This window comes from Taeniopygia guttata, chromosome 8 (genome assembly GCF_048771995.1).
Source record: "Taeniopygia guttata chromosome 8, bTaeGut7.mat, whole genome shotgun sequence".
Lineage (NCBI taxonomy): Eukaryota > Metazoa > Chordata > Aves > Passeriformes > Estrildidae > Taeniopygia > Taeniopygia guttata.
In genome coordinates this window covers 31,032,330-31,047,333 of record NC_133033.1, presented here as the reverse complement: position 1 = coordinate 31,047,333, position 15,004 = coordinate 31,032,330, and the positions used below count along the sequence as shown (strand labels likewise).

Below are 15,004 nucleotides of genomic sequence, written 5' to 3'. Positions count from 1 at the left end.
TATTTATTTAATGCACGATTTTTAGTTCTGTTTAAGTTGTTGCAAGTGGTGTTCAGGTTTTGCCTCACTGTTTTTGTAGCTGAAGGGGCCGTTTCCTTAGTCCCAGTATGTGAAATGCTGCTGTGTAATATTTGCAGGCACCTGTAGATGGTGATGCACTCTGCTCTACGCCTGGGCTGCATCCACCTGGACCAGGCAACTACCAGGCTGGATTAATTCTATTTATGATACTCCTTACTTTTATTTTTCTGAACATGTGAGACGACTTTGAAACCCTTTCCATTTCCAAAGCATTTTCGCCTTGGTCCCAGTTAGGATATCAGGATAGCAGGCAGCAAACGCAGCCTGGACAGCCGTGCTGCTGCCCCGCTGCTCCCTCGCTGCTCCCTTGATTTTATTTCTTCGCCTCTCACATTTGTGTTCCCTTTGAAAGGACGCCGAGGAACAGCTGCCATTTTCTCTTGCGTCCGTGGCTGCAAAACCTCAGCCGAGCCACTGGGCTACTTAAAAAACAGATTATTGGCGTCGCCAGGCGCTGGTTGCGGTGCCGCAGCTGTGCGGGAGTGTCCGGGAGCCCGCCCGGGCCTCTCCCCAGCTCCTTCCCCTCCCAGCCGGGGCTGGCCGGGCCCGGGGCGGGGCCGGAGCCTCTGCTCGGCCACAGGCTCGGCTTGGACCGGGACGGCGACCGGGAACCGCGTCTGGCCGGGCCGGCCCCGCCCGCGGCGTTGCCGGCAGCGGCTCGGGACGTGCGGTCAGCGCGGGCCGGGGCGGCTCCGCTCCGCTCCCGGGGCCGCTCCGTTCCTGAGGCCCGCTCCGCTCCCGCTCCGCTCCCGGGGCCCTCTCCGCTCCGTTCCGCTCCCGGGGCCCGCTCCGTTCCGCTCCCGGGGCCCGCTCCGTTCCGCTCCCGGGGCCCTCTCCGCTCCGTTCCGCTCCCGGGGCCCGCTCCGTTCCGCTCCCGGGGCCCGCTCCGTTCCGCTCCCGGGGCCCTCTCCGCTCCGTTCCGCTCCCGGGGCCCGCTCCGTTCCGCTCCCGGGGCCCGCTCCGTTCCGCTCCCGGGGCCCGCTCCGCTCCGCTCCCGGGGCCGCTCCGTTCCGCTCCCGGGGCCCGCTCCGCTCCACTCCCGGGGCCCGCTCCGTTCCCGCTCCGCCGCCATGGGCCGGGCCGGGCTGCCGGGCCCCCGCGGGCTCGGCTGCTTCGTGCTGGTGCTGCTGCTGCTCCTGGGCGGCTCGGGCAGCCCCGGCACCGCGCCACCGCCCCGGGCAGAGCAGCGGGGACCCGTCCCGGAGCGGGGGCCGTGGAGCGGGGTGAGGTACGAAGCCGTGAAGAAGCATTTGGGAGCTGTGGGCGCTCTCTCCAAGCACTATTGGCAGTACCTGGCGTGCAGGGTGTGGCAGGAGGGCTGCGAGGAGGAGGAGAAGCCGCAAGAAGAGCGAGAGGCCAGTCCCATCCCAGGTAAGCTCTGTTCTCTGCCGTGCCCAGGAAGGAGCAGCAGGTCCGGACACTGCTGTGGCCCGGTTCCTGTGGCGCTGCCCTCCCTTCCCGAGGCTTGCTGCCCCGGGCGTCTCCCTCCTCGGCATTCCCCGGCATCAGGGCAGTGCTCTTGGCTCGGAGCCGTCTCAACCAGCTGCTGCCGCTGCCCGCAGGGACATGGCTGAGTCCGTGCACCCGGGAGAGGATCGCCAAAATGTTAAAAAGCCTTTCCTTTCCTCTCTGCTCATTCTGCTCTCGTTTCCAGGCTGGGGCTTAACTCTGGTGGGCCAGGATTACCTGGAGATCCTCTCTGCCTGGTACTGCAGCTTCGGCAAGTGCTGTGAGACAGGAGATTGCCGGATAATCAACAACATCACAGGTAGGGCTGTGCTGCTGGTGTGGCTTGTTTTGAGGCTTTTTTTCCTGTTAAAGTGTGTTCTAGAAAGTGACGTTAGTAAAGGGCTTTTCTGGGTAGGGTGCTGAGCTGTGGGAGGGTGAGAGGCTGAGCTCAGTCTTGTGTCCCATTTGAAGTTCTGAGACCAAGGAGAATTTGTTCCTTATTGCACAATGTATCTGCTCCAGCTTGCCATGAGCCCTGCCTGCATCCCATAGCTTCCAGGCACATATAATGGGATCCAAACTGGCCCAGGACCCTGCCCTGTGTCGGGAGGGCACACTTACCTGTGTGTAAGCCATGAGTCGGTGTCTTTGTGTTTTGCTGTCCCTGAGACTCCTGGTATGCAAACCCTGTGCTGGGAGCTTGGGAGTGCCTTTGGGCATTGGTACTCTCTGCAGCTGCCAAGCATCTCTGCCTTTTCCTAAAGGAAAAAAAGGAGTCGGTGGAAGATTGGTGCCTTTTTGGGGCCAGAGGCTGATGTAGGCAGGGCACAGGCAGCCTGTGACTTTAATGCCACTTCACAGTTCTTTTGGCCAGGCAGCCCTGCCACATTTTCTCCTCTTACTCCCACCTGCAGTAGCTGTGCTGGCAGGTGGAGGCTGAACTCGTGCTCTCTCTGTGCAGGGCTGGAGGCAGACCTCAGTGGGCAGCTCCATGGGCAGCACTTGGCCAAGGACGTGGTGGTGCGGGCGGTGCAGGGGTTCCTGCAGAGCCCACGGCCCCGCAAGGCTCTGGTCCTGTCCTTCCACGGCTGGTCTGGCACAGGGAAGAACTTTGTGGCTCGGATGGTGGCCAGTCACCTGTACCGGGACGGGCTGAGAAGTGACTGTGTCAGGGTGTTCGTGTCCCTCCTCCACTTCCCACATCACAACTACGTGGACTCCTACAAGGTGAGAGCCAGCAACACGGGATGGTCCAGTGGGCCGGGCTGGAGTTCACGTCCTTCCCAGCAGCCATGTGAGGCTGTGCCTTGGGTTTGTGAGTGAAAGTGGATCCCACAGCACTGGCTGGTTACTGCTGAGCAGTGCTTGCACAGCCTCAAGGCTTCCACCCCTCTCCCACTCAGCCTCTGAGGTCAGTACAAGAAGTTTGGGACACACCAAGAGCTGAGTCCTAGTGCCAAAGGGATATTCCATGTCATTTACTGCCATGCTCAGGAATAAAAGCTGCAAGGAGGGGGGTCTAGGGGCAGGAAGCCATTGCTCAGAGACTGGCTGGGTGTTAGTGTTTGCTAGTGGCAGGGTGGGTAGCTGCCTTTGCACCACTTGATGTCTTTCCTTCCTCTTTCCTTCACTTACTAAACTAATCTATCTCACCTCACTCGTCTTCCTTTCTTTGCTCTGCCTGTTCTCTGCCCTGTGCTGCTGGGTGGGAGGAGCTGTGGTGCCTGGCTGGGTGAGCCCAGGGCAGCCCAGGGCTCCTGACTCTCCTCCCTGCTGTGCAGGCCCAGCTGCAGAGGCAGATCAGCGAGACCCTGCAGCGCTGCAGGCAGGCCCTGCTCATCTTCGATGAGGCCGAGAAGCTGCACTCCAACCTCCTGGATGCCATCAAGCCCTTCATGGCTCAACACGGCAGCGAGGGCCAGGCGGATCAGCAGAGATCCATCTTCCTGTTCCTCAGGTGATTTCTGGTCCCCTGAAGGGATGGGGAGGAGCCAAGTGAAGGTGTTTGTCCCCAGAGGTGCGTGATACAAGGGGCTGAGGCAGCAGGGGAGGGCACAGATACTTTGTTCTCACGTGGTGGTTGCCCCCATGTTCAGTTTTACCTATGGATGCTGGGCATCCTCCCTGGGAACGAGGCATCTGCAGGAGGAGCTGAGGTCCAGCTGAGCTGGGACATCTGAACCAGAGTCTAGATTTGGAGGCAAGGAAGCAGAGTCAGTTAACAAAGTGTCACCCTGCCCAGCTGAGCAGATGTCACACTCCAGGAAGCAGAGCTGGGGCTCAAGGTCTTGGTGGGAAGTTCCCATGCACTGTTAGGAGCTGGGGAGTTCCCAGTGCCCGGCTGTGGCTGCAGACTGAGGTGCTGTGAGGCTGATCCTGGCATCAGCACAGCCTGGTTTAGTTGGTTCCTTTCCCAGGAGCTGGGCACACGTGCACCCCAGCACTGTCTCAGTGTGGGATGCAGCTGGAGGGAGAAATGGGACGTCTCAAAAACAGCATGTGAGGCAGGCATCTGACTAAAGTGTCCCAAAAGCATCTTGGTCCCACTTCAGTTTAGGAATTGCAACCTTGAGCTTGGCTCTGGCTTGAGCTGTTCCTAGTGGTTGGAGGTGAGCAGAGCATTCCCCCTCCACCTCCCACCATCCAGGCAATGTTCCAACCTCCAAGCTCGGTGCTCCCTCAGAGAGGTTTCCCTGCCTGTGGAGCACCTGTCTGTGTGGCCAGTCAGTGCCTGTGGAACCCACCACACTCTGGTCCCTCCTGCGTGGAAGGAGCCGTGGTGGAAGGGGCAGGTCCTGCCCTGTTGCTCAGCACGGGGTGGACGTGCTGCCAGCTGCACGGGGCTGGCCTGGTGTCCTGCTTGGCAAGCCATGAAGGTCAGCAAGGGACACTGTGTCAGCAAGCAGAGGGGAGCAGGGTGTAATCCCAGGGGTTTCATCATTCCTCGTGGCCGTGTGACACTGACCTGCTTTAGGAGGGATGGCTCTGCCCCAGGGCTCCCGTGACACTGGCAGGGTCCTACAGATGGGGTAGGACTGGACTGGCTGCCTGTCCAGCCCAAAGGGGCTGTTTGGGTTGGGAGCAGGATCAGTACCAGCTGTTTTCTCCCTGACAAGGGGTGGGGGCATGGTGGGAAACAGTGGTGGCTTTTTAATTTACCCTGCCTTCCATTTGGGGTCCAGAGCCTCTGATGTGAGGATGGGGTGCAAGATCTGTGCCTCCCCCTGCCTCTCTGCCTCCCACCCACACAAGCTCTGCATCCACTGGTTCCCAGTTCAGGACTGGGGGCAAGCCCCTCACCAGTGCCTGGGGAGGGGGGACACTTTTCCTGGACCTGCTTTCCAAGGTGTAGGGCTGTGCTGGGACCCTCAATAGCTGCCAGAATCTTGCAAACCCCACCACAGAGCTGCCCCCATGGGTGTCCAGAGGAGCCCTTAGGTGGGAGCTGTGCTGCTGCTTTGTCCCATGGGCAGAGGATACTGTGCCAGTTCCTGGGCTGCCACTTGAACCTGTGCCCTGGACCTTTACTTCCAGTGGGATTCCTGCCACGTGCCCTGCCCTTTAACCTGGACTTTGTGGTGGTTTGTTCAGTGTTTGGTGTGGAGCCAGGTGTCACCTGCGAGGCTGATGGCTTCCCAAGCCAGGACAGGGGACTGAGGGAGATGGAGGATCTGCTGCCCCTGGGTCTGAGCTGGCAGGATGGCAGACAGCTCCATGAATGCCTATGGAAAGGGCTCTTTGGGAAGAAGGCTGGCTGTCCACGTGCTGATCCTAGGCAGCAAATCCTCTGTTGCCAGCAGAACTGCTGGGGCCTGTCTGCAGGGAAGGTGCTGGCAGCTCTCAGCAGTTCAGCTCTGGGGGAAATCCTGAGTGACTTCCCTGTGTCCACAGCAATCTTGGTGGCAACACCATCAATGAGGTGGCCCTGGACTTCTGGCGAGCCGGCCGGGCACGGGAGGAGATCTCCTTGGAGCTCCTGGAGCAGCGGCTGCGGCTGGAGCTGCAGGAGGCTGCAGGTAAGAGCTGGGCCTGCTCAGGGGGGCTGTGGGCAGGCTGCCTGCAAGGCTGCCCCTCTGCAGTGCCCCATGCACCGTGTGCCACACAGGGCTGTGCCTGGGGGAACAAGCCCTCGCTCCACCCCAGCCCAGGGCTGTTGGCAGTGAGAGCCCCATCCTTGGTCCCTGTGAGCCAAGAGGCCTTCAGGCCCCCTTCAGCCCTGAAAATGCCTGGGGGCAAGAGGCAGCTCAGCCTCACAGGGCACTGCTGAGGCTTCTCTGGGGCTCCAGGCATCTCTTGTGTGACTCGTAGAGATGCTCTGTGCTCAGAGCGCTGAGCAGCTCTGCACAAGTGGGTTCCACATGATGAGGCGCTTGGAGCCAAGCCTGGCCTCACAGAGGGATCGTGCTATCAGGTGATGTTTCTGAGTTTGCCTTGTCTTGTGTTCTGCTCCAGAGAACAGTTATGCCCACAGCCAGCTCCTCAGAGAGAACCTGATTGATTTCGTGGTGCCGTTCCTGCCTCTGGAGTATCACCACGTGAAGCTCTGTGCACGGGACGCCTTCCTGGCCCGTGGGCTTCCCTACACCGAGGCGACGCTTGACCAGGTGGCCCAGATGATGGTGTTTGTCCCCAAAGAGGAGAAGCTTTTCTCTGCACAGGGCTGCAAATCCGTGCCCCAGCGTATCAATTATTTCCTTCCTTGAACACCAGGGGGACCAGACGTGTGCTGAAGGTGGTTCTGCACTCCGAGAGCTGCTCTCTTGGCACAGGGTCAGAGGCAAGTGACCCAGCCAGGCACAGGGACTAACCAGGGACTTAAACCCCCGTTACTCCCAGAGCTGTTGCAGCGAAGGAGGTGCATCCTTTACTCCACAGGCTGCTTCTGGAGCCTGTCTGGTGTTCTAAGTCCCTTCTTTTAGCTGGAGGGGTGATGTGGTTCCCTGACAGCTGCTGTTCCATGTGAGTGGGACTGGGAATGTCCAAGTCCTTGGTTTGTTGCTGTGTGGTGAAGGGAGGCCTTGGACAGGCTGGTCCTGTTGGGACAGTGTGGCTGAAGCCATGTCCCCATCCACAGTTTTCTTCGTCATTTTACAAGATCACCCAAACTCTTTTGCTGGAGTTGAGTTTTTCCCCTCTGTCACTCTCACACCTTTCTCAGGGACCCATGGGCCAGGATCGTAGTCTGTGCAGGGAGAAAAGGACTGAATAATCTCCTCTGGAGATGCCAAATCCATAGCTCTGACCTTGGAGTGTCCACCTCTTCCGTTGTATGGAAGCAGCTGCCGGGGTGAGGGGAACTTGTGCTGCAATTATTTTACTAAGCAGGTTGGTGAAGAGCCTGTTTCCTTTACTGCAAAACCAAGAAGGGAAGAAAACTCCTCTGCCCAAGGGCAAAGGGCAGGTGAGGAGGATGGTGGCTGAAGAATCAGGCTGTAGCTGAACGTGAGTTTTCATGGATGCAGTAAAAGCTTGGGTTTTTTCCTTTTTTAGTTTTTCTCTTCAGTACATTTGATGCTGTTGCTTTTTGGCTGGTATCAGTATTATTATTGTTATTATTATTATTTTAATTATTATCACACGGGGCTGTTTGCTGTCTGGGTACTCTCCAGGTGATAAGTGTGTTGCAGCAGCTCCAAAAAATTTCATCAGTGTTACGGGAAGCACTCTGTGACCTCTGGGTCAAAACTCCCTTCCAACGGGGCTGTGCTGGCGAGGAGTGAAACATCTCCTGCCAAGGACAGGGCTGGGCTTCCCAGCCACCCCCACCAGAGGACCTTTGCTCTATTTTAAGCCGTGACCGATTTTGCGGTGCCAGTGCTGAGCAGGGTGACCTCTGGGGAAGACTGACCAAACAGACACATCTGAGCCCTGCAGACTTTGCTTCCCTGCGGGCACGCTGGCTCCGTTATCTCAGGAGGCTTCACAGTCCAAGGCAGAGACGAGCCAGCGGCTCTCCCACTGCTCAGCCAGTGCAGGTGCTCAGCCCTGCTGTGTGGAATGGACCTGGGGCTGTGCCAGCGGGGGTGATCAGGCATTTCTAAGCTTATGGTTAAGCTCAGGTGTCAGAGGCCTGGGAACCATCGGGGCAATGCCTCCAGCTGGGGCAGGGAGGCTGCTGGGGGGGTGTGTGGTCCCTGGGCAGAAAGTCCAACAAGCTCTGTGCTGATTAGTAGCCAAAAGGTTGTGTGCAAGCCAGGATAGCCCGGGATTTGTTCTAAATGTCGAGAAGTGTTCAAGCTGGGTTAGGCTGCCACAGGCCAGGCTGGCAGGAGGTTGGTGGTGGGCACGGGAGCAGCTCTGGCTGTGGCTGCTGAGGGAGGTGGTGGAGACATTGAGGGGAAGGCAAGAGCTGCACTCTGCTGGGTCACAAGTGTGTGTGTCACACTTGGGTCAGCTCTGATCAGCCCCACAACAGCAAGAGCTGCTCTCTGACCATGCCAGGGCAACGATTTGGTTCTATACAGATACTGCATAAATAAAGATACTGCTTTTCTTGCAACCTGGTGGAATTAAACTATTTCTCTTCTTAACAATTGTTTTCTGCCCAAATTAAGGAGCTTCTGGTTAGGACTGAACAGCTTAAAATAATCATTAAGGCAAAAAAAACCCAAACCAGCATCTACTCAAGTGGTTTTTGCCAATAAAATATTGCAACCTTTATTTAAAACAAAATGCAAATTGGCAAAACTTTGTGGAACGACAGGCAAAGAGACCCTTCCAAGGGCCTTATTTACATCAAGTTTAACACTGTTCGCAGTTCACAGTCAGACGATAGTGAGAGAATTAAATTAGAAAAACAACCAAAATATATTACAATAACAATTAAAAAACAAAAACAGTTGACAACACTGCTAAGAGTGATTGGTGATTAACGTGATTAATTTCAATCCATTCCCGCCCTCAGCGAGTTCACTACCAACACAAACAGTGCCATGTGAGCCCAGCAGGCTCCACCTCCCTTGCACGACAGACACATGGGGAAGAACGACCTCCTTTGGTACAGACATTGCTCAGCCTGGAGCTGTGAGAAACAAGTCGGTGTCCCAGAACCTCCTGTGCCCTGCTACCAGAGAGTGGGCTGAGGGCTTTTTCCACACTCCAGGGATGTGCAGCACCCCCCCAGCAGCCACCCGTGCCGGACAGGGCCCTGGGAGGTTTCCACACGTGCTGCAGTTACCCTTAAGTCTCCCTCCAGCTCCTGGTGAGCAGCAGGGCTGAGCTGAGTGTGTCACAGAGAAGGCAGCAGCCTGATGGCTTTGTAACCACCACCCTGCGGAGTCACTGGTGCCTGTCAGTGCTGCGGATGCCCCGGAGGAAAAGCCTGCCTCAGGTAAGTGGCAGGACACCAGGGCTGGGACTGCTCTGTGGCTGCAGTGTAACCCACCCCACCCCTCTGCTCTGTCTCCACTGTGGGGTTTGGGTTCCCTGTGCCCCACAACTCCTGCAAAAACACCCTGACAGATGTCAGCCCTCGTGTCTGGCCGTGTCTCTCAGGCACAAGGCCAGTGGCACCCAGGAGAAAGTCCTGAGGAGGACAAGCACAGCCTTCCTCTCTCCCTCCCTGCTTGTTCTGCATCAGCAACGCTGCTCCCTTCGGTTCCCCTTTCCCACTGCTGACTCTGGTGCAGTCCCAAGACCCAGACTCCCAGCTCCGCTTCACCCCTGCCCACACCAATGAAGAACATGACTAAATCAAGTGCACCACTTTGGGGTTAAGGAGGGTATACAGTGCAGGGAGAAGAGAGAATTGCACCTGTGAGTCAGCTAATTCCCACAATGGTAGGAAGAGAAAGTGCCCCCCTGAGCTCACTCTGTGCTTTGTTCTTGGCAGTACCAGGCCCGTGGGTGCCATTCCCATGGCAAAGACAACTGCTTTAAATTCTGGCCCACAGCAGTGCGAGAGAGAGAGCCCAGCTCCAGCTGTGCCTCCACAGCTGTCTGACAGTGCTGAGGGGAAGAAGTAACAGGACTTCTGCCTTGTCCCCTGCCCCAAACTATGGAGCATGAAGTGCTCTTCACTGGGACAAATAATGGGGTGTCAGCACCCACATGTTCCTTTGCCAGGCTGAAAACAGAGAATTGGCCACAGTGGAAACCTTTAAGGCAGAAGAGAAAGGCAGACCTAGCTAAAGGGAGAGGGAATGGTAAAAGTTTTAGAAGCAGCAGCGGAAGGCAAGACAACTGGATGGTAATTTATAGCAGAACAAGCTTTCCCAGATTCCTTTTGCTATCAGGGGAACATTGCAGTTTGGCAATAAAACACTCTAGGGCAGCAGAAGTCCCAGCAATTCTGCAGCCTCCATTTTAGGGGGAAAAGCCCCGGTTAAGTCAGCACTACCTCTGCCACAATCTGCCTTCCTGATGTTAGATGATAGGTAAGGGCAGGGGAAACACTTTCCATGAGAGTGACAACAGGCAAATCCCCAAATTCCACCGGCCTTTGACTTTGCACCACAGGAGGGGTCAGCACTAAAGCGGCTCCTGTGTTTGGCACAGGGGTTGTAGAGTCCTGTGCTTGGAGATGCCCAAAAGCTGCCTGGACATGGCCCTCACAGGTGACTCTTGGTGGCCCTGCTTGGGAAGAGTGTTTGGACCAGGTGACCTCCAAAGTGCCCTCCAACCTCAGCCATTCTGTGACTCTGGAAAAGCAGTTGGATGCTGCCCTGTCCCACTACCCATCTCTGCTGGGGGGACAAGGAGAAAATGGGGCACCTGAAAGGAAGTGGGATGGCCCACAGCATTCAGTGGGACACAGGTGCTTTCTTCAGAAAGGGCTGCAAGAGGGGAGTTCTAGTAGTTAGAAATTCCATATTGCTATTCTACCACCTTTGCTGTAGCTTTTCTGGAAGACTGGCATTTAGGGAAAAAAAAAAAAAAGAAAAAAGGTTTGTTTCAAAATATTTATCAGAATTGGGCAAAACTTTAAAATGTTCTGGTTAAGATTCCTTTCCCCTGGAATCCCTTCAGTTCCAGCCCATTTGTCCCAGGCTGAGCAGCAGTACAATCATGGAACCATGTGATGGTCTGCCAGGGTAAGCAAGACCTGCCCTTCTGCCCTGAAGAAAAGAGAGCCCCCCACCTTCTAAACCCTTCTGACTGTTTGACAGGCCATGTGAAGCAATGCCACAAGCCACCTTCCCTTTGCAGGTCATCTTTCCAAAGGCAGTCAGTTTGGATGCACACCTTCCATGAAGATGGCTGGGAGAGATAAGGTAAAACCACCAAAGCCCTCAGTAAAGTCTAGGAGATAAGGGGTTGGTACTCTGCCTGTGGAACATCCTTGGGACAGCCCTGAGGGCTGCAGGGGATCAGGACTTGCCAGCACAAGGGGTTGCTTGGTTCCTTTTCCTCCTCACCACTTCACTTACTGGGCCACAAAAGCTCACTGGTTCATTGTACCTCACGTACTGCTCCTCTACTGTGCCTCCACACACCCTGGAATAACTTTGCTTAGCTCAGACCGGTGATGAAATGAGGATTCTCAGCCCATTTCTAAAGATTTTTCCAGGCCTGTCTCGCTATGCTCTGTGGAAAAAACAGGGACACCTGCTGAGACACCCAGCCTGCTTCCAAGCAACAACATGTGCTTCTAGACAGAAACAAAGTGACCATCTTCTACAGTCACACCTGTGCCACAGCTCCACTCGAAATGCTCAGACTAAAAGCAGCACGGCCACGCTTGAAAAACAAGTTTAGAAAGCGCTTCAGCCAAAAAAAATAAAGACTTAATGTGCAAAGCAAGTGAGATCCTCTATCAGCAGCAGTGTGAAGTGAGCAGCAGCATGCAGGTAAGGTGTAGTTGGAGCCAGGTTTCAGGCCTGTTTCCTTTCCTCTCACAAACCAGCAACTGAGCTCTTCCTACTTGCCAGTACATTTACACCTTGGGGAGTTGTGCATAGACACAGACCAGCTTTTTGAGGCCACAACAGTCTGAAAACAGCAGAACCAAGGATGACAAAATCAACCACTCAGCTGATCTCATTCTGGGGTTTTTAGAAGGTATTAGAGACCCAGTGGGAACCCTTCAAGGCAGAGCCACAGCTGTTGTTGCCTCAGGCACAGAAGTGCCCAGGTTATGGGCACATTCCCTACACCACAGCACAGGATTCTGGTCTAGCCTTTAAAATACAGGAATAATAAATACATGGAGATACCTGTGGTGTTTCCTGTGTGCTGCCATACTTGATTACCTTGGGCTGCAGAGAAGCTGGAAGCCTATGAGACAGGTAAACACCAGAACAAGTCCCAGGAATCTGGCAGTGTGAAGGGTTAGGGACAGGTGCAGGGAATCCTGCAGCAGTAAGGACATGTGGTGGGCAGGCTGGGCTGTACTTTTTGGTTCTCCACTGGCCCTGCTGTGCTGTGACTGCTAAAGGAATGTGGAGAACAGCCAGGGGGGCAGAGGCTCTGCCTTACCTACCATGGGTCCTCATGGTGATCAAACTGAACTGGGGAGTCAACCTGGTAACAAGTGAAAAACCGTCTAGAACTTAAAAAAAAAAAAGGAAAAACTCACCCACTCCACCAACAAAACTGTCAAGTTGTGCAAGAGCCCCAAACTACTCATTAATGACCATCAAGCAGCACCTGTGCTAGACCACTAGAAATAGGTATCAGCTGAGTGAAGGCTGTGTGGTGGGAAGGGGGAATTCCAGTGGTAAGTCTGCCCAGCATCCCTGACACTTGCAATACAATGACAATGAGAATGTGGTGGATGAGGTGGACAGGAGGGAAAAGGGACAATTTCATATATTAACTAATCTTGCAGTTCTCATTACAGCAGCAACAGTGCTGTGGAAGTTAAGCCATCCAGACCAGTGCATCCACCTCCAGCAGCTCTGAATACTGTCAGTGCATTAGACCTTTCCCCCAGCTGTACATGACCCCCCTCCCGAGCTGCTCTGGCTGCTCTGCCCTTGGTACCAGCAGAGCCCCCAGTGCCTTTCCTTGACCTTGTCAGGACAGCAAAGCACAGGTGAGTGCAGCCAGGGTGGGATCTGTGCAGCCAGGCAGCTGCAGCCACCCCAGGACTCGGGCTGACACCACCATCCTGCCCAGAGGGAGAACCTGCCATCGGTTCTCCTGCCTCTGTAGGGGAGGAGAAGGAACTTTCTTTCCCTTGCCATACCAAGCAGATCAACCTGACTAGGTAGGGACAGATCTTTGATGTTCTGCCCCTTACAGCTTTAATCTACCCTCTCCATCCCCAATTTTTTGAGATGAACCTGTAAACGTGAGGAGAACTCAGTGATCTGAGGTACTTCACATACTCAAGTATCAGTCTTTCCTTTTGAAAGCATCAGTACAGAAAAAGTCCCGCCCTCCCCGCGTGTGTTTCTCTTACCCAGATTGACAGTAGCTACCTTTGCACCACATCACTGATTTCTTGGACACATGACAATAAGTTATTAAGGACGGGGTTCGCCCCATGGACGCCAGCAGCTGTCGAGGACACCTGCAGCTCCTGCAGGCTGAGTTCCAGTTTGCTCACGGCTTCCCGGAAGGCAAATTTGTTGCGCGTGTGCGGGATGCAGTCCACGTAGCCTGAGCAGTAATCCAGCAGCTGGTGCCCCGTGTCCACCAGCTGGCTGTTGGGCGTGGGCTCGGCGATGGCGCTGGAGAGGAGACCCGCGCACTCCAGCAGCGCTTCCTTGCTGATCTTGTCTGCGGGGATCTTCTCAGCCGCCTGTTTGGTCTTTCTCAGCGCGACCTTGGCGCCGGCCGTGCCGTTGGCCATTTTCACTGGGGAGGTGGAAGACGATGACAGAGGCACTTGGGGCGGAGGCAACGCAGGCCTCCCAGATTTTCCACCGACAGGTGCTGCTGCTGCTGCCGCCTTCTTACTCCCTTCGCTGGATTCCAGTCCGTGCTGCGCTCCTGCCACGCCGCTCAGCTCTTCTGCTGCATCCGAGCAGGCAGCTGGCTGCTGGAGGAGCCGCATCACCGGCGGTGGAGGTGGAGCACACTTTGGTTTTACCCGTCTGGGCCGGTCCCTGTCGCCGGAGGAAGTGACCTGATGCTCAGATAAGAGCTTAAATTTATTACCCTGAGAGTCTGTGCCAATGAGCTGCACGTCTGCTGGAGTGTGTTTTAGAGTGGGTGAGATTAGGACTGGCACTTTGTGGTTATGAGTGGTTGGAAGTATTGCTGCAGCCTTTAGCGGAGATGACCACCCCGGCCTCTCGCCATCCTCAAGGGCCCCTTGTCGTGGGCCACTGTTTTTTTCCTTGCCCTTAGGAGCTGCCACTAGCCCTGGACCCTCCTTTTCTTCTGACGTGGAGGGAGTTCGAAAAGGGAGTGCTGTGGCACCTCTTGGCAAGAGTTTTGCTTTTGGTCTCTCTCTGGTCAAAGCAGGGCCCTCTTCAAACCTTTTGGGAATCAGGTCACTGGCCCTCTCTGTGCTCTCATCAGGCTGGGAGGAGGTGGACACAGTCCGTTCCAGCTGAATTTTTGACCTCTGGGAATTTCTGGGAAGGGTCATTGCCATCCTATCCTGCTCTGGAAGCCCTGAGGACATGGAAGATGTAGAGTTTGACCTTGGAAAAGGCTTTGAAGCTTCTTCATTGCCAGTGGGTTTTCCTGCTCGTAAACCCAGCGTCTTTTTAATCAAGCGTGGCGTGAAGAAGCCAGTGATGCCCGACCACCCTCCACCAGTGCTCACAGCCCCAGCACTGCTGGGCCCAGTGCCCTCCTCGCTGTAGAAGGTCCTCTGCACAAAGCCCCCTCCGTAGCACTTGGGGGGAGCCAGGCTCGTGTCCTGCTGCGCGGGAGCAAAGGAGAACCCGTCCACGTGCTGCAAGGAAGCAACAGAGGAAAAGTTACCCGTCAGCTCGTATTTCTTATGGGGCTGGTTCTCCATCTCCCGGAAGGAGCTGCTGCGCTTGGGGGGTGTGGGAGCGTTCCTCTTCTTCATGAAGGAGCTGAAGAAGCCCCCTTTCCTGTCCCTGGTGAACGTGGTCTCTTTGGCATCCTCCAGGAGGCTGCTGGGGGACTTGTCCCTCTGCTTGCGGGGCAGCGCGGGGGACCCGCCTGTTGGCTGCGTGCTTCTGATGAAACCTGGGAAGGAGAAACAGGTCTCAGTCTGGACAATCTAATTCCATTTTCACCTCCCTGTCCTGCACTGGGTTTTACAGGCCTGGTGTATTAACCTGAACAGATGCTGCAGAGTTATAGTGAGGGAAGAAGTAAGCACTTGTATTTTATTTTTTCTTTACTTTTTTTTCATTTCTGTATATGACTTGTCTGTTGTCTATACTGAGAAGGCCACTTTGGAGAGAGATCAGAAAAGAGTTGCTCTTTTCTTTCAGTTTATAGCTCTTTTCCTGTAGTTTTCTGCTCCTTTCCAAATACCCTAAGTATAGGAGGAAATCTCTTGCTACATTGTTAACTTTAGTTTTCAAGCTGTCACTTAAAAAAGAGCAGCAAAACTGAATTTGAAAGAAAAACTACAATGAGATTTACTAAAAGAACATTG

The 15,004-nt window shown here is 55.3% G+C and overlaps 2 protein-coding genes across 4 annotated transcripts in view; one reads left to right on the top strand and one right to left on the bottom strand.

Annotated features, from left to right (window-relative positions):
* Positions 1–1,073: 1,073 nt before the first annotated feature.
* TOR3A (torsin family 3 member A) lies at positions 1,074–8,029 on the top strand. Its single transcript, XM_002191731.6, has 6 exons — positions 1,074–1,452; positions 1,736–1,849; positions 2,492–2,757; positions 3,312–3,487; positions 5,422–5,546; positions 5,983–8,029. The coding sequence occupies exons 1-6, from the start codon at positions 1,152–1,154 to the stop codon at positions 6,231–6,233; spliced, it is 1,233 nt and encodes a 410-aa protein (XP_002191767.5). The 5' UTR covers positions 1,074–1,151; the 3' UTR covers positions 6,234–8,029.
* Positions 8,030–8,158: 129 nt separating this feature from the next.
* Positions 8,159–15,004, bottom strand: part of ABL2 (ABL proto-oncogene 2, non-receptor tyrosine kinase) — a 44,635-nt gene continuing 37,789 nt past the window's right edge. For all 3 annotated transcript variants that reach the window (XM_030279586.4, XM_030279587.4, XM_012575417.5), the window contains exon 11: positions 8,159–14,586. In XM_030279586.4, coding sequence (XP_030135446.4) covers positions 12,890–14,586 — 1,697 coding nt within the window. In that variant the 3' untranslated portion in view covers positions 8,159–12,889. The remainder of the gene's footprint in view (positions 14,587–15,004) is intronic.

What these genes read in the sequence shown, in the direction of transcription:
- TOR3A (XM_002191731.6), top strand. Translation starts at nt 1,152, where the DNA reads ATGGGCCGGGCCGGGCTGCCGGGCCCCCGCGGGCTCGGCTGCTTCGTG. An exon ending in TCCATCTTCCTGTTCCTCAG is followed by an intron (nt 3,488 to 5,421) that starts GTGATTTCTGGT and finishes CTGTGTCCACAG; the next exon opens with CAATCTTGGTGGCAACACCA. An exon ending in GGAGCTGCAGGAGGCTGCAG is followed by an intron (nt 5,547 to 5,982) that starts GTAAGAGCTGGG and finishes GTTCTGCTCCAG; the next exon opens with AGAACAGTTATGCCCACAGC.